This window comes from Rhineura floridana, chromosome 4 (assembly GCF_030035675.1).
Source record: "Rhineura floridana isolate rRhiFlo1 chromosome 4, rRhiFlo1.hap2, whole genome shotgun sequence".
In the NCBI taxonomy this organism is placed as follows: Eukaryota; Metazoa; Chordata; class Lepidosauria; order Squamata; family Rhineuridae; genus Rhineura; species Rhineura floridana.
The window spans coordinates 138,351,873-138,371,104 of record NC_084483.1 but is presented as its reverse complement, the minus strand read 5'-3'; the positions used below and the strand labels follow the sequence as shown (position 1 = coordinate 138,371,104).

The 19,232-nt window shown below is 40.6% G+C and overlaps 1 protein-coding gene across 1 annotated transcript in view; it reads right to left on the bottom strand.

Annotated features, from left to right (window-relative positions):
- The window catches only part of RYR2 (ryanodine receptor 2), a 725,812-nt gene that overhangs the window by 59,310 nt on the left and 647,270 nt on the right, over window positions 1-19,232 (bottom strand). The window contains exons 84-88 of the mRNA XM_061624580.1: window positions 16,184-16,264; window positions 13,594-13,682; window positions 12,318-12,446; window positions 11,723-11,827; window positions 671-752 (exon numbers count right to left, since the gene is read on the bottom strand). Of these exons, the coding sequence (XP_061480564.1) occupies window positions 671-752; window positions 11,723-11,827; window positions 12,318-12,446; window positions 13,594-13,682; window positions 16,184-16,264 (486 nt within the window). The remainder of the gene's footprint in view (window positions 1-670; window positions 753-11,722; window positions 11,828-12,317; window positions 12,447-13,593; window positions 13,683-16,183; window positions 16,265-19,232) is intronic.

The window sequence follows — 19,232 nt, the reverse complement described above, 5'->3', positions numbered from 1 at the left end:
GGATTCAAACCCTGCTCTTCCAGGTCCTAATCTGACACTCTAACCACTACACCATATGTGCGGCAGGTAGAGACATGGCTGAATTAGAAGTGCCAAGGAGCAGAAAGCTGATTTGAAGTCACCCATCAACTGATAGGTGGTGAGTTCAAGCCTGCTGGATCAGCTATGCAAACGAGTTCCCCATATAAACTCTTTTGAGGTTTTTATGACAACCATTTATAAAACTGAAACCCACAGGAACCAAAAAAATATGCAAGTTATGTCAGTAAATATTGTTTTCTTTATAACTGGCATACAATAACAATATAACATTTTAATTGTACTTCTCATTGGAGACTTTATGCAATGCTCAGTTGTCAGTCTTCATGCTCTCTGAGCCAAACTAGAGGTTAAGTTAAATGTGTCTCTGCACTTAACCTGCACACTTTTGAAAATCCAAACAGCAGTGTGGGGGGTGGCTGACAATAATTGGGATTGTAGCAGGCTGGGAGGGGGAATTTAAACCATCTCCTCTTGATGTAACTCAGACAAAAAATAGGTGCTTTGAAGCTATTTGCATTGGGAAGAAATCCCCCATTGGCACCAATTTTTCTTACTCCTTTGCAGTTTGAAAAAGTCAATAATGATTGGATTTTTTTTTAAAAAAAGTTTTAAAATGAACTTAAATTACCTTCTAACATAGATAACAACATGACCACCATATCCTTCTGAAGATCCATTAATTCTTTCAATAATTCAATTTGGCTAGAGTCCTGCCAAGATAAAATATAAGTTTCATGGCAATATTCTTCTAGTCCCGCCACTATAATCATTTAGGAAACTACAGTTGAAGTCTCTGGCTTGGATTGTGGGGTGCACTGATTTCTGCCAATATTGTGAAGGTCACAGGGCCTTGTGTTATTTTGCATACTCAGGTGTAGCTTTTGAAGGGATGGAAAAAGTGAAATGGAAAAGGAGGGGCAGGAAAGCTCCAGTGTACATGTGGAACATAGCATGGGATTCTTTGGATCCAAGCGTAAGTAAAGAAACTCAGCTTCCATAATAACTGCTTGATTTGAACATTAAATAAATAAGTTTGCAAACTATGTTGAAACAATAGCTTTGAAATATGGCTTGAAATTAAGTCAAACATTTTCAGAATAGAAAAGAATATCACCCAGGATTTTTAAATAAATATTAGATATTTTAAGGTAATTAGGAGCAGATTTACAAAATCCCATTATGAGTGAATGTGGATACTATAAAACATGGTTTGTATTAGCATAGATGTAACAGAGTAGCATGTTTCAGGGTGAAAGGGAAACAACAGGAAATCACATTGGAGAAGAGAGGGAAGATGGGAGCCTCCCCCCCTTTTTTTTGGTTAAGCAATGGGGAAGGGCCATAGCTCAGTAGTAGAGCATCAGCCTTGCATGCAGAAGGTCCCAAATTCAATCCCCAGTATCTTCAGGTAGGGCTGGGAGAGATTCCTGCCTCAAACCCTGGAGAACCATTGCCAGTCAGAGTAGACAATAATGAGCTAGATGGACCAATAGTCTGACACCCGTGCTTAGGGCAGAAACACACTTGCTGTTCTACCAGCTCCAGTGCATCCCCACCTCTCTCTTCTGAAACTCCGCCCCTCTTTACTATATAACCTGGTGGGATTGGCTTGAGTGCTTTTATAAAAAATTCAGCTTCAAAGATATTACGCAGCTGATCAGCAGATCAACCCGTTCCCCCTCCAGGTGTGGCTAATGGAAACACTTTGCTGTAGGCGACTAGTGTGTTCACAGCCTTATGCCATATTACAAACTCCTTCGTTTCAAATGGTATTCTATGTGGCATGGAGGGTGTCACTCAATACATACAAGCCCAAAGCTCCCTTGGGTGTATGGAACTAGTTATATGTTTCTTAAATGTAACAGACACCTGGGCCTGATCCAACATGACATCTGCCCTGCTGTCCCAACATGGAATTTGCCATACTATTCCAACATGTAATGTAGCAGGACACTTATTTTCCCAACTGAGCAGGAGAGGAAGATGGTGATCTTAGAGTGGAAGGTTTAGGTGCAATTCAATCAATCTTGATGGGGTTGCATTCACCCTGAGAGAGCAGGTTCATAATTTGAGGTTCTATTGGACACAGTTTTATCACTTGTAAAAAAACTGTAGCTCCCCCAAAACAGGCCAGTGAGACTATTAATGAGGACTGGCATATAATAGCATATCACTCCAGTGCATCATCTGCATAGGCTTCGAGTCCATTTCCAGGTCCAATTTGAAAAATGGATATGGACTGCCTTCAAGTCGATCCCGACTTATGGTGACCCTATGGGGGTGGTATTAATCTTTAAAGCCCTACAAACCAGCCCCATGCAAGTAACAACAGACCAGTTGGCAGTCCATTATATTAGTTTTGTGAAGCATTTTGAGGCCAAGTTGCTTATATCCTTTCTGAACTTGACTCAACCATTGGAGCAGACCTTGGGAAGGCCATTGGAGCCCTGGTTCAGATTTGTGGGATCAGTTTCAGTTGTTGCAGCCTGAAGAAGTGGACAGGATGCTTGCAGAATTAGGCAGACCACATGCTCTCTTGGCTAGTGAAATCTAGCAGGAAGTGGTTGACTGGGTGGGTCCAGTGGAGGTTAATGCCTCACTATGGGAATGGGTGGTACTCACCACTTCAAAGGATGCAGTGGTGAACCTTCTCCTAAAGAGGCCCTCCCTGGACCTGGAAGTGTTGAATAACTATTGCCCACTTGCCAGTATCCCCTTTTTGGGCAGTTGTGAGGGTAGTGGCCAGCCAACTGCAGATATACCTGGATGAAGTGGATTATCTAGACCCACTTCAGTCTGGCTTCAGACCTGGTATGGTGCCAAACAGTCTTGGTCATCCTAACCGATTGCCTTTATCAGGAAACAGACAGAACCATTGGTTCCCTACCTGAAAGGCAGTTCTGTGTTGCTGGACAGAAACTCATCAGCTTGGGTTATAGCTCCACCCTGTGATTGAAGGCAGGGAATACAAGTTGAGGGAAGTAGGTTACTTCCAGAATTCCTCTGTTTACATCCTTGCTAAGCTCAAAGGTCCAAGGAATAAACAATCATGCAGTAGAAGAGAACAGGAAACCTACTTCTCCATAAGACAACTTCATAAATAAAAAACTGGCTACTACCCTCACAACTGCCCCAAAAGGGGATACTGGGCAACAATTGAAGAAGGCAGCCATAAGGGTGGGGCTGATGAGTTTCTGTCCAGCAAAACAGAACTACCTTTCAGGTAGGGAATCAATGCTTCTTTATCGTGTTGCTGGAGGAACTCATCAGCTTGGAATGTTCTAAAGCTCCCCATGTAGGGAGGGACATATACACAAACAAGCTGTCTCTTAATTTGGACCTGCGGAGGGACCATTCAACCAAAATGGCCTCTACCGAGACATAGGTGTCCATTTTATAATGTTTAGTGAATGAACTAGGGGATGCCCATGTAGCTGCCCTGCAGATCTCATCAATTGGTGCATTGACCAACAAAGCTGCAGAGGTGGCAGTGGCTCTAGTAAAATGAGACAAGATTTTAGAAGGGACAGGTAACTTCTGGGCCTCATAAGCCAGAACAATGCACACCCTAATCCACCTAAAGAGCATGGAGGAAGTAACTGTCTTGCCCAAGGAAGCTGGGTGGAAAGAAACAAAGAGAGAGTCTGTTTGTCTAAATTGTTTGGTTCTGGAAATATAAACTTTGAGAGCCCTTCTAATGTCCAATGAGTGCGACGCTCATTCAAGGGGATGGGAAGGATTAGGAGAAAAGGTAGGGAGAATCAGCTCTTTCTGTCTATGAAATCTGATTACCGTCAAAAGAAAAACACATAGATGTTTAGCACTGACAAGGCATTCAGATCTGAAGCCTATGGACAGATGTGATAGCAACAAGGAAAATAACTTTTAAAGATAAGAGTCTAATAGGGAACCGTACTCAGATACTCAAAGGGGAGTGGCTTTTGTAAAGCCTGTAACACTTTATTGAGATCCCAGGATGGGAATCTGTGCAGTGTGAGAGGACATTTTAGAGTCGCCCCTGTTAGGAACCATTTCAGAAGAGTATGGTGAAATATGGGGGCCGTCGTAGGATCAGATGCTAGAAAGGATATTACTGCAGCTTGCCTCTTGAGGATATTGGGTCTCAGGCCTTTCTCAAGGCCATCTTGAAGAAAGGCAAAGATGTCAAGGATCTTTGGCTTGTGGAAAGAAGTCCTTGGAGGAGCACCAAGATGAGGTATTCCAGGTGGAGTAGATGCATATTGTGGATGTGCGTCTGAAGGCCAGGATGGTGCTAATAACCTCTGCTCTGAGGCTGTTTTTCTCAGATGTGTCCACAGTACCCAAGCTGTCAACTGGAACCACTTTGGGTCCAGATGAAGTAGAAGGCCTTGAGAAATCAGGTCTGGATATTGAGGTAGGTGCCATGGAAGAGAAACTGCCATGTTCAGAATGCCTGAGAGCCAGGGCACAGAGGCCAGAATGGAGCTACCAGAATCATATTGTCTTCTCGCATCTGATCTTGCAGAGCACCCGAGTAAGGACAGGGATCAGTGGGAAGGCACAAGAACATTAGAGCCACAAGAACATTAGAGCATCAAGTGCCTCTACCTTGGGTGAGTGGAACCTGGAGAAAAATGGCTTGATCTGATGGTCTTCTGCTGAGGTGAAGAGGTCAACTAGTGGCCTTCTGAATCGAGACTGGATTTGAAGAAAGACCTTGAGATTCAATTTGAGATTAAGTTCCTACTGGGACAAAGGGCGGGATATAAATCTAATAAATAAACTTCCATTCTCCTGCTTTTATCATCTGATGGCTTAATCAGCCAGAGAGGCCAGATGAAGTTCTACCCAGCTCAGGAGAAGGTAGGGCTGTGCCTGCAGCTCTGCAGACCTCATTCCCCCCCTCCCATTGACATGTGCTTTAACACATGAAGAAGAACATGGAAGAGGTGGAGATGGGGCATGAAGAACTGCAGGGCACTCTCAGCTTGAGCCAGTAGATGTCGATCATCTGTTTCACTGGGACCAGCAACCTATCAATAGTAGGCATCCCAACTGAGGAGACTGGTGTCCATAGTGACTGGGACCCACATTGGTTCCCTGAAGGGAAGACCCTTCTGAAGGTTGCAGAGGGGTGTCCCAAACTTGAAGAGCTCACTACCTGGACGGGGAGTGCATAAGTACATCGTCCAGGTATGAGTAAATGTGGATGCCCTGGAGGCAAACATGGGCAAACAAGGGATGTATCCCATTCAGCCTTAGTAATGGCCTTAAAAGAGCTGAGTACTGGAATACATTTGGCTGAGGTCTTTATCTCGGGTAGCATTGCCTTGCCTTCAGACTGGGCTGGAGGCGAGTCAGAAGGTGCAGACCTAAGCTCAACTGTGGCTAGGACCCATTGCACCAGTGGTGCAAAGTAGGAGTCATGGAATAGGTGATGGGGTGTGTGTTCTCCACCAAAGGAGCCCTCACTCCACTCCCCTTCCTCCAGCTCAGAACCCAGAAATGCATCAAGTGGGTCTGCAGCAATAGAAAGAGTGGGATGGTGAGCTCTGAGGGAGGCATCCCAGATAAGTCTCCATCTATAGTAAAAAGATTAGGAGAGAGAGGGATGGCAGAGTGCTCCCTAGAAATGGAAGCCTGTCTGCAAGCAAGTATCCTAGTGTGTGCCAACCACTGACTGGAAGATCTGACTCTGGAGGTGGATGGCACAGGTGTGTGTGTGTAATATGCCTTCAAGTCTATTGCGACTTATGGCGACCCTATGAATCAGTGACTTCCAATAGCATCTGTCGTGAACCACCTTGTTCAGATCTTTTAAGTTCAGGTCTGTGGCTTCCTTTATGGAATCAATCCATCTCTTGTTTGAGCTTTCCTCTTTTTCTACTGAATCATTTTTTCTCATGATGTGTCCAAAGTATGATAATCTCAGTTTCATCATTTTAGCTTCTAATGATAGTCCTGGTTTAATTTGTTCTAACACCCAATTATTTGTCTTTTTCGCAGTCCATGGTATGCGCAAAGCTCTCCTCCAACACCACCTTTCAAATGAGTTGATTTTTCTATTATCTGCTTTTTTCACTGTCCAACTTTCACATCCATTCATAGAGATCGGGAATATCATGCTCTGAATGATCCTAACTTTAGTGTTCAGTGATACATCTTTACATTTGAGGACCTTTTCTAGTTCTCTCACAGCTGCCCTCTCCAGTCTTAGCCTTCTTCTGATTTCTCGACTACTGTCTCTATTTTCATTAATGACTGTACGAGGTATTGATAATCCTTGACAAGTTCAATGTCCTCACTGTCAACTTTAAAGTTACATAAATCTTCTGTTGTCATTACTTTAGTCTTTTTGACGTTCAGCTGTAGTCCTGCTTTTGTGCTTTCCTCTTTAACTTTCAACAGCATTCGTTTCAAATCATTACTGGTTTCTGATGGTAGTATAGTATCGACTGCATAACTTATTGATATTTCTCCCTCCAATTTTCACACCTTCTTCATCTTGGTCCAATCCCGCTTTCTGTGTATGTTCTGCGTATTAAACAAATAGGGTGATAAAATACACCCCTGTCTCACACCCTTTCCGATGGGGAACCAATCATTTTCTCCATATTCTGTCCTTACAGTAGCCTCTTGTCCAGAGTATAGGTTGCACATCAGGACAATCAGATGCTGTGGCACCCCCATTTCTTTTAAAGCATTCCATAGTTTTTCATGATCTACACAGTCAAAGGCTTTGCTGTAATCTATAAAGCACAGGGTGATTTTCTTCTGAAATTCCTTGGTCCATTCCATTATTCAACATATGTTTGCAATATGATCTCTGGTGCCTCTTCCCTTTCTAAATCCAGCTTGGACATCTGGCATTTCTCGCTCCATATATGGTAAGAGCCTTTGTTGTAGAATCTTGAGCATTACTTTAGTTGCATGGGATATTAAGGCAATAGTTCAATAATTACTGCATTCCCTGGGATCCCCTTTCTTTACATCGGGATATATATTGAACACTTCCAGTCTGTGAGCCATTGTTTAGTTTTCCACATTTGTTCACAATTTTTTGTCAAAATTTGGACAGATTCAGTCTCAATAGCTTGTAGCAACTCTATTGATACGCCATCTGTTCCTGGTGATTTGTTTTTTCCAAGTAGTTTAAGAGCAGATTTCACCTCACTTTCTGAAATTTCTGGTTCTTCATCATACAATTCCTCCATGAAAGAATCTGTCATCCTGGCATCTCTTTTGTAGAGTTCTTCAGTGTATTGCTTCCATCTTCCTTTTACTTCATCTCAGTCAGCCCGTGTGTTCCCCTGTTGATTATTCAACATCCCTACCCTTGGTTTAAATTTCCCTTACATTTCTCTCATCTTTTGGAATGGGACTCTTGATCTTCCCTTTTCGTTGTCCTCTTTTATTTCTATACAATAACTATTGTAATAATTATTTTTGTCTCTATGTACTAATCGCTGTATTGTTGCATTTAGGCTTCTGACTGTGCTTTGCTTTCCTTCTCTCTTTAACCATTTTAAGCATTTCTTCAGTCATCCATTGAGGTCTTTCTCTCTTTTTAACTAGAGGTATTGTCTTTTTGCATTCTTCCCTGATAATGTCTCTGACTTCACTCCATAGTTCTTCTGGTTCTCTATCAACTAATTTTAAAGCCTCAAATATGTTCCTTATTTGATCTTTATTCTTCTGTGATGTTATTTAAATTGTATTTTGCCATTATGATTGCTTTGTTGTTCTTCTTTAGCTTTACTCTGATTTTCGATACGACCAGTTCATGATCTGTACCGCAGTCTGCTCCTGGTCTTGTTTTTGCAGAAAGTATGGAACTTCTCCATCTTCTGCTACCAATTATATAATCAATTTGATTCCTATATTGACCATTTGGTGATGTTCACGTGTACATTCATCTTTTCGCTTGCTCCAAAAATGTGATTGCAAGAAACAAATTATTGGTTTCACAGAATTCAATAAGTCTTTCTCCTGCTTCATTTCTGTCTCCTAAGCCCCATTTCCCCACAATTCCTAGTTCTTCTCTGTTCCCTACTCTTGCATTCCAGTCCCCCATGATTATTATCACATCTTGTTTTGGTGTGCGATCAATTTCCTCCTGTACTTCTGCGTAAAATCTCTCCAATTTCTCTTCTTCTGCATTTGCCGTTGGAGCATAGACTTGGATGATGGTTATGTTAATAGGTTTTCCGTTTAATCTCATTGATATCACTTGCTCAGACCTTGCGTTGTAGCTTCTAATTGCTTTTGCTACATCACTTCTCACTATTAAAGTAACCCTATTTCTTCTTAATTTCTCATTTCCTGTATAAAATATTTTGTAGTTGCCCGCTTGAAAATGTCCCATTCCCATCCATTTTAATTCACTCACACCAAGTATTGTAATGTTGATATGTTCCATTTCTTGCTTGACAATTTCTAACTTTCCCTGGTTCATGCTTCTCACATTCCATGTTACTATTGTGTGCATTGTACACCTCCGGAGTCTCCTTTCGCATCTGTGCGCATCATCCTCTGGGCTTCCTTTCGGCTTTGACCCAGCTGTGTCATTAGTCACATCGATAACTGATAATCCTTGACAAGTTCAATGTCCTCGCTGTCATCTTTAAAGTTACATAAATCTTCTGTTGTTATTACTTTAGTTGTCTTGACATTCAGCTGTAGTCCTGCTTTTGTACTTTCCTACTTTCAGCATTCGTTTCAAATCATTACTGGTTTCTGCTAAGAGTATGGTATCATCTGCACATCTTAAATTATTGATATTTCTCCCTCCATTTTTTTAATGTATTTATTATTGACCATGGTGTCTTCCTGGAATGACTCTGGAGTTAGGGGGTTAGAGGCATGTATTGCAGTGGTTTCACTTGTGCCTGTAGGGCTGTTACCAAATAACAGCATTGGGGAACTACTGCTCAGATCCATGACATTTATGTTATGTGGTCCCTCAGGTTTATCTTGTCCCTCATGCTGTTTAACATTTATATGAAGCCGATGGGAGCTGTCATATGGGGATTTAGAGCACTGTGTCGGCAGTGTGCAGATAACACCTGGCTCTATCTTTCCATTCCACCTGAATCAAAAGAGGTTGCTCAGATATTGGACCAGTGTCTGGAGGCTGTGGTATGCTGGATGAGGGCTAATGAACTGAAACTAAATCTTGACATGCCTCCATTAGCTGAGTCCTCAGAGGAGGAGGAGTGGAGTGCCACAGCAGACCGAAGAGAGGGAACAAGCAGAATCCCCAAAGACACAGCTCCAGACCTCCCACCACTGGAAAATGTTTAGGACACAGCTAGAACCCCTCAATCAGACTCAAAGAGTGAGCAGGAGGCCCTTCTGCCCCCTGCAGAGCAAAGACACCTGGGAGTAACAAAGCAACAGAAGGGTTCTGGCTGTTTAAAGTTGCAAGCTCCAGGGAGCTGGAAGGCTGATGGCAATCACCAGAATCAGGGAGAGGAGTTTAAAATGCAGTGGGAGGCCTTTTGCCCTCTGCTGGAAGCAATGTTGGACACCAGCAGTGGGCCTTCGCTAGCCATACCCTGTGACTCGGACCCTTTTGAATCTCTGAAGCCTAGACTGCAGTAATGAATATTTGACCCTTGGATTACTTACTGGACCTTGCTTGCTGAAACCGGACTGGTATTTGGTGCTCGGAACAACCCCCCAGATCCTACCTTACTTCCCCTCACCCCCAAGCCTTGGCAAATTTACTACCCAGCCAGCTGCTGGCTAATTGTTTTACTGCACCATCAATCACTGTGCAGCCAGCAAAGACTGACAGTCCTGTGGGTCAGTTTCAGGAATTGGGATGACTGCCTGTTCTAAATGGGCTAGCACTCCTCCTGAAAGAGCAGGTAAATAGCTTTGGAGTAGTCCTTAATTTTAAACTGTTGCGGGAGGCACAAGTGGCCTCAGTGGTGAGGGACGCTTACAGCCATCTACAGCTGGTTCACCAGTAACAGCCACTCAGGGCACTACACTATCTGCCTGTGAGCTTACTGAGCCCAATTCAAGGTGTTAATACTACACTTAAATGACTTGGACCAAAGCATCATCATCATCATCATCATCATCATTATTATCATTATTATCATTATTATTATTATTTACCCACCCTTCACCCAGAGGTCCCAGGGCAGGTTACAACAATTTTAGAATACATAATTAAAACACTTAAAAACAACCTAAACAACATAACAGAAAATGGGGTGGGTCCTAAAAATATACATCTCAGGTGTCGAAGACCAGGGTGAAGAGGTGCATCTTCAGCATTCACTGAAAGTTGTACAATGAAGTTGCCAAACACATTTCAGTGGGAGTTCAACGGCTTAGGGGCTGCCATACAGAATGCCCTCTCCTGGGTCACCACCACCTGAGCTTCCAAGGGTGGCGGAACTACCAAAAGTGCCCCCTCTGCTGATTTCAACACCTGAGAGGGTCTGTAGGTAAGGAGGCAGTCTTTCAGATATTTGGGATCTATGTCATTTAGGGCTTTAAACACTAATGTGAGTAGCTTGAACTGGGCCCAGAAACAAACTGGCAACTGGCTACTAGAAAGAGTGCTGCCCCAAAATCTGATCTGGGGGAAGGCCCTCCTCTTGGTTCCATCAGCAGGAATAGCATGAAGAACAGGGATCTGAGATAGGGCATTCTCAGTGGCAGTCGTCTGCTTATGGAAATTCTGCCCAAGAGAAATCAGGCAGCCCCCTTCTAAACCTGCATTCAGGAAACATGTACAAACTTTTTTTTTAATCCAGACTTTTGACCAATAACTTTGTTCTTTTACACTGCTGGTTTTAACTGCTGCCAGCAATTGTTCATAATGTTATTATTACATTGTTTGTAATGTTATTATTGTAAGCCACCCTAGGTTCCCTTTGGGATGGAATGTCAGGTTATAAATTGGAAATAATTAATAATAAAAACTAATAGTTTGGAGCCAAGGTACCTGAAGAATTGTCTGCCCAGATCTTAAGATCTTAATTGTAGTCTCTTTTCCAGGTTCCCTCGCCCATCTCATTAGAGGTAAGATGGGTGGTTGCTAGGGAGAGCTAATTTTCAGTGGTGGCATTGTGGTTATGGAAATCTTGTCTGGTGCCTATGGTAGGTGTTTCTCAGCACCAGATATTTTTGTTCTCCTAGGCTTTTTAAATTACATACTTTGGTTCATAGAACTATTTGGAACTATCTCTTTGTTGATTCTGAGTTCCCTTTTATTGATTTTATGCTGTTTTGTATGATTTTATTTTGGGTTTTGCTAATTTTGTCCTGGTGTTCCTTTTATACTGATTTTTTTAGTATTGTGATTGTTTATTTAGTGTGTGTATTTGTTTTATTTATTTATTATATGCATAAGTAGTTCCCTTTGTGATGATCTGATGACTAGATACAAATACATCTGAATGTACTGAATTGAAGCCAGTATTAGAAAAGACTAAAAATAAGTCAATGTTATGTCATCATCTGGAATGGCCCTAATTTTCTACCTGCCTATTAACCATTGTGTTAATGTAGTCCAGTTGCCCATTTTGTGCCCACATTCAATTTTCCAGATTTCTAGTGCTAATTATACTGTTTCGACTTTTGTTTCAGTATTACTGCAAGAAAATTAATTCAACAAGCAGTGATGATTTTCTTTAATGAAATATATCTTGGATTTTTTATTTAAAAAAATCTGTACCTGTGAAAGCTTCATCTGCATGTGGGCAAACACATGAAGAAATCCAACCACAGCATCCCACAGCCTGCTATGCGCCAGACTCTGCTGGTTACCTGTACATGGTCCCTGACGAAGAGGGTTAACATAACAGAATGTTTTAACTTAAAAGAGAAATATAACACAAGCTGTTTTTAGTTTATACTTCTAGTTGATTACTGTCACATGACAGCAGTAAGAACTGCTAATTAAAAACCTTACACAAATGAAACAACTTATTCACACACTTATCCATCAAGCACCTATGAAAAATGGCTTTCCTATTCACCTTCACATGGGCATCCTTTTTGTACACACAAAACTGCCCACCTATTGAAATGAAAGAATGATTGAATGTATGGGAGCACCATTTGGATTAGAGTGTGAGTAGACCTGCTGTGCTTTCAGGCAGTTTATGCCTTCTTTATGGAAGCAAGGATACCCGAGATCGTTTCAGAGATTAATGATTCAGGGTTACTCTTACAAAACTAGTTTTGTGCCACAGCCCCACTCTCATGCTCATATAATAATTGCATTGTTGTTTTACTTCCCCACACATACTACAATTTCTTATGTTTACCTGAATATATTCTGTAAGAGTATTGAAGACCTGCTTTGCAACTTGAATTGCTTTAGAGAAATTACGTTGTCCTTGTTCATCAATAACATCTTTTCCAGAATAATACCAATAAAAATCACTAACTGATTCCTGAAAATGAGTGAAGGAATATACAAAGTACATAGATTCACAACTCAGAGTCTAGAGACTATTTTTATTAGGCAACTAAGTTGTTATTGTTACTATTATTATTACTATTATTATTATTGTTATTATTAATAATAACAATAATAATAATAATGAAATTGCATTTAACAAACTAAAGAAAGCAAAATGTTCATAAATTCTTTTTTTAAAATTACAGTTCCCAGAATTCTTCTCAAAATAGATACTCCAACCAGACCCAAATGCACTAATTGCAGACAGAAACAATGAGAACATAGAATAACCCCTCTGTTTTCATTCGCCTTTCCTGCTGCTTGGTTGCTCTCCTACCCCATGCAACCAGGTATTTTGAGGAAATGCAAGAAACAAGACTGGAGACAGGGGGAGGAAGACAACTAGATGACACTGGCAGAGATCTAGAGGATCCCTCTAATTTTGGGGAGACCAGTTTCCTCCTATGCTATTTTGAAGGTGCAAAAACTGCAAAAGGATGCCACCAGTGTGCATAGAACAATTTAAAAAGATGTTTGTTGCAAGTTGGCTGTTTATAGTAAGATTAAAAATGTTAAAAACCAAGATATTCTTTTAACAGTGCAAACTGGACTTCTTTCCCTTTCCAGATTTATTTCTTATTTCCTTAAAAGTATTTCTAAACTTCTTAATATTTTTAAAAATTCTAAACTTCTCAATATTTTTAAAAATTCTAAGTGGTATACAATAGTGCAAACATAACAATGAAACAATACAATAAAACAAACCAAAATATTCCATTCAAAACTAACAGAAGTACAAGATTCATTATTTTGGAACAGGGAAAGCCTGTGCAAAAATATTTTATTTATTTAAAAGTATTTCTTAACTGTTTAATATTTTCTAAAACCTATAATCCTAATAGTTTTGAGAAAGCTGGAGGCAAGAGAGTAGACCCTCTCCACTTTCTCTGCTCCACAGAGACCAGAAATACAAAATATCCCAGGGCGGTGGGGGAGTGAATCAATATTCCTGTATGTTCCATAGCTTACTGGCTAACAAACATGAGCTAATATTAATTATGACAAAATAAACTAAATACTGATGTAATGAGACTTCACATTTTATGCAATTTTTACATTCCTCATGCATTATATTTTACCTGAACTCTCAGTAAATAATCCACAGTAGATATGATAATATTGACAGTTGTATTGTTACCAGTCTGAGTCCTCAAGTAATTCTGAAAATCTTGGAAGAATAGAATAATATTGAGTTAACATTAATTCCTATCTTAAATCCCTTAGAAATTACCTTCTATCAGAACGTAAGTGTATGGTTTTCTGAAGCACATTTTCTGTTGATAATTTGTATCTCCCTTTCTCAAGCGTATTAATTACACTTAAATTTTTAGAATATATTATATAAAAGTTATTCTTGAAGTATGAGGCCTTTTATATCATAGCAGTACTGGACAAGAATATCAGGTTTTCTACTTTGTATTCACTTAGATTAGAGAAAAGAGTTCATCACTAGACTAGTATTTATTTATTTACTATTTGATTTATATCCCGCCCTTCCTCCCAGCAGGAGCCCAGGGTGGCTCCTGCAGTATGACATACATACTATCCTGTAGTATTACAACCTATATAGCTATGTTTACCAGTAACAAAAACTAGACTGTGCTTCTTTGCAACTGGGGAAATGAAAGAACCAACCAACAAAATAAGCACTGTTACTTCACTTATTTTCCCTATCCCTAGATTATACAGCCACAAGAGTGGCTATATAGTATAGCCAGCATAGATTTTTTGCATTCCACAATGTTAAATTGAAAATAGCTCCCCATGCCAGTCTGTTGCTTTCATAAGCTCATTTCAAAACAAAACCTTACAAAACTTATAGTCCTGAACTCAGAAAAGCTTGTTTAACAAGCCTCTAATACACAAAACAGTCAGAGAGAATCAAGAGTTCAAAGCGTAAAACAATCCAGATCCCATTTGACTTTTTTCTCTCAGTGGTCTCATAATTTGTTGAAATTAATTAAAAATCAGCCATGTTCACAGGGTGCCTGTAATCCTATTACTGACTTTGCTGCATACTCTTCTGCAGTTTAAAAGTTAAAAAAAAATGCATGGCTGTTTTTTAATTAATTTAAGAAATTTAATATTGAAGCCTATTATAGGCCAGTCATGCTCAGTAAGAATTGTCAGTATTCTAAAAGCTAGACTCACAGCTGTTTAGCTTGGCTAATCAGGGGAGCACACCCACAGCAGATTTCACTTTAAACAGTCATAGCTTCCCCCAAAGAATCCTTTGTGAAGTTCCCTTCTGAAGGGTGTTAAGAGTTGTCAGGAGACTCCTATTCCCCTGACAGAGCTCCAGTGGCTAGAGTGGTTTAATAATCAGCCTCTCTTCTGTGGATTGTAGCTCTGTGAGGGGGATAGGGTGTCTCCTAGCAACTCTCAGCACGCTTCACAAACTACACTTACCAGGATTCTTTGGGGGAAGCTATGACTGTCTAAAGTGACAGTGTGGTGTGGATGTGGCCAGTGACAGCTTTGGTTTAAATTTGGGTGGGAGACTACATGTACCTGCTGTAGACTAAAAAGGTGGGGGAAATGCTGAAAAACAATGATACTGTTCACAATGTTTTCCTTTTGGAAAGGAAAGGGGCTTTCCCTCTGCCCAGTGCCCACTCATCCAATCTCCTCTCCTCCCACTCCCCTCCACCTTCCTCCCTACCCCTATACTTTGTCCCCTTCTCTTCCCCTTCCCCCTGCTCCCCCCTCTCTGCCCCTCCCCCAAGTTAGTTTCACCTATCTTAAGCATGATTGTGCAGGAGTAAATCCCACTGAACTCAAAAAGCATGTAAATAATCAAACCTGCCCTCCCCTTCCCCCTCCTCCTATCCCATCCCTTTTGTCCCTTCCCTCCCCCCTCCTTCCTCCTTCCCTCTCCTCCTCCCCCATGGTCAGTGTTACATATTCTAAGCATGATTGCATGGAAGTAAATCCCACCAAACTCAATAAGCATGCAAATGATCAGACCTGCCTTTTCCATCCCCTTCCCCCTCTCTCCTTCCCCTCTGATCTCCCTTCCTCCCCTCTTCCTTCTTCCTCCTCTCCTGCCCACTCCAGCCCTCTGTCCCTCTTCAACTCCTCCCCCATGGTCAGTTTCACCTATCCCAAACATGATTGTATTTATTTATTATTTTATTTTATTTATTTATTAAATTTATATACCGCCCGACTAGCAATAGCTCTCTGGGCGGTGAACATAGAAATATTGTACTTACCATATGCTCAGAGGGACATATTACCAAATTCTTCCAAGCTACACAAGAAGTGGATTGGACTGTGAAAGACCAACCTAAATTGTGTTTGCATTTTTACAAATTTGTAGGGCAGTCCGATATCTCAGAGAGGAGGTCAGGTCTCCTGCTCCCCTGGTGCAGTCACTATAGCTGCCCAATTTCCCTGCTTTTAAAAATTTGATAGAAATATCTGTGGGCTATAGGTACATTCTTAAACCACAAGGTTTTCTGCCTATTAGTGAATATGTGATTTAATTTTTTAAACAGCTATATCAGAAAACTGACATTTTTATTTGCACAACTATTTTGTGTTCATACTGTCTATTTATTTGGAGCACAAGTTGGAAGAATTATTAAAATGTTAAGCCTTTTACAATGAGTATTTATAGCTGGTTACTCCAGCACTGGATTAGTTAATGGCATTATGCCAACAAACCTGAGTTGTGCCCTTCGCAAAGCAACTGGAGGAACCGGAAAAGGTCACAAGTAAATTCATCATCCTGCATCACCTTTTCTCCTGTGGAAAAGCCAGATGCCTATAAGTATTATGAAAAGTTGTCAAGTAACTCTGCAGCTTCACATATTCAGCAGATGTATGGGGGGAAATCCACAAATTGTATAGATTGCGAATTTGCACTTTTCAAAATCAAATATATGGCATTCTCACTTGCAGAAATGTGTATTTATTTATTAAAAATTGGTGAAATTTAGAAATACAGTTGTCTCCAAAATTACGGTAACATGGGCTTGGCAACATTTTAGAATTTTTCTCCCACTTGAATTTTGTATAATAGTTGGAATATAATCTTAGTTTCTCAAGTTTGACTAAAATAAGCTTCTGAAATAGGGCTGTCAACCACTGACCCAAATAAGGGTCCATTCATTAAATGTGAAACATTTCTATACTACCCTTCAATTCAAATTTTCCAGGGCAGTTTACAATAATAACAAATTAAAAAACAGAAAGGCAGTGCTCAAAACAAGCACAGCATGCATCAAAATTCATCAAAGGCTAAAAGCTTGGAAAAATAAAAAGGGTTTTGCTTAGCACTTAAAAGACACCACACACCAGTGTTTGGCAAACGAGGTGCTAAAACATCTTTCTTTCCTTAGCAACCTACCTCACTTCAGAAGCTGGAAGCACCAGAAGACAACCTCTGAGGAAGATCTTAGTATATGGGCAGGTTGATTTGAAAGAAGATGTTGCCTCAGGTCCCAAGCTACATACGGCTTTAAGGGTAAGTACCAATTCTTTGAATTGTACTCAGAAACATGGACAACTGTGGTCTGAACTGCTTAAGTTTCTGGCCAGTTTTCAAAGGCAGCCCTATGCATTGCTGCAGTCTAACCCAGAATTTACAGAACATGGATATTTGTATCCATTCATTCTATCCAGAAAGTGTCACAATTGGCTAGCGATGGGCTCCGTTTCTCCAGTAATCAGATTTGCCATTGGATTATCCATTATTTCTGATATTCCCTATCTTTGCAGAGAGGGTTTAGTAGTCACAACTCTGTATGCCTGTTTTCTGATTTTTTTAGATTATGTTTTAATCTGCTTAATTAATTAATTTCATAGCTAATTTAAGATAAGTAAGCATTTAATTGGGGGTAAGGGTTTTTGATGAATATCTTAGGAAACTGACAGACAGAAAGCAGGAGGGGGAAGACACTAACTTGATGATGGGCAATTATCTGTCTAATCTGCACTTGAAAAGGAATGTAAACAGGCAATCTTTACAGAGTTCAGAATATAGATCGACACCAGTGGAGGAGACTCACAAATAAATAAAAATTATTGGAGCAGATCAGAAAAGGGATAAGATAGTGGAGGAAAAAGGAATCGGATCATTAATGACCACCAGGGGTCCACCCTTAAAAACTAAACACAAAAAAATGAGAAGATTCCATCCTTACAACTGGCACACCAGTCTTAGCTGCTGAAAGACACTTCATGATACTGAGGCTACTTGGACTTCTAGGGACAGACCTGAATCAATGACCAGTCTCAGACTGTGAACCTGATCATTTCAGCAGTTGCACAACCTCATCCAGAAGAGGCTGAACCACACACCAACAGCACCTCTGTCTCGTTGGAAGTGAGTTTCAGTTTGTTGGCCCTCACCCAATCCATAACTTACATCCAGACAGTAGTTCAGCAATTTCATTAACTCACCTGAATCTAATGTAAAAGGCAGATACAATCATTATCTGCACATTGATATCATCCAACCTTGAAACTCTGAAACTCTGGATAACCACAATTAGTGGTTTCATGCAGATGCTGAAAAGCATAGGGGACAAGACAGAATCTTGCAAGACTGCACACAGCATAGATGCCATAGGGTAGAGTAGAAATCTCCTAGCACCACTTTCTAGAATCTTCACTCCGGGTACAAAGAGAAACACAAAAACAGTGCCCCAATTCCCAGTTCAGAGAGCCAATCCAGAGGGATACATGGTCAATGAAATTAGAAGCTGATGAGAGTTCCAGAAAAATTAGCAGGGTCACACTCCCTCTGTCTTCCTCACAGTGCAGGCCATCCATAAGGGCAACCAAGGCAGTTCTGTACCAAAACCAGGCACAGAACTAGACTGAAATGGATCCAGATAATCATTTTTAACCAAGAGCACCTAAAACTGCACAGCAATCAGTAACTCAAGCAACTTGCCCCCAAAGGGGAGATTTGTGACCATTCAATAGTTAAGTACAGCCATCAGGGTTCAAGGAGGGGTTGTTTAGGAGTGATCTCACAACTACCTTCTTCAAGGCAGATGGGGCCACCTCCTCTTGTAATAAGGTGTTTATTACATCCTGGATCCTGTTCTGCTAGACGTGATAAGCCAAGAAGGACAAGAATGAGCAAGCATATACTTGCAGAATCGGGCTAGTCCTGTGCGCAATAGTTAGTGGTGAGGAAGGAGAGGGCAGGAATTCTGCAGAATTATGATAGTTTTAGTTGTTGAAAGGTGATAAAGGCACAGAACTCCTTGACAGGTCAGATGCTGCAGATCTTGTTAAATCAAAGACATTTCCGTAAGAATAGGCCACCCTTACCATAAATGTATGAAGCTTTGACAATCAAAAAATATGTAAATGATTCACAACCAGAGACTCCTGGACCAAACTACGTTAGGTATGTTCAAGAGCAATGTCTGATAGGTTCTTAAACAGGTCTTGCAAAGGAAATTTATCAAGCTTTTTTAAAAAGGTGGTATCAACTCTATGGGGGGAAAATTGCATGGGAAATCAGAACATTAATCTGAAGAGAATATTTCTTTGGACTGACCATATCTCTATCCAGTTTTTACACGACAGGACAGATTACACAAGAGGAACAAGTGTTTATATAAAAGAAAATGGGCAGCCTAAGCTAGAAGCCTCTAAAAAACAATTTTGTATATCTACCTTGTGTTAGTTAAATATCCAGAAAATTCAAAAATTTTAAAAAGTCTCCCTATACATTTCATTTTAGCTAAAATAG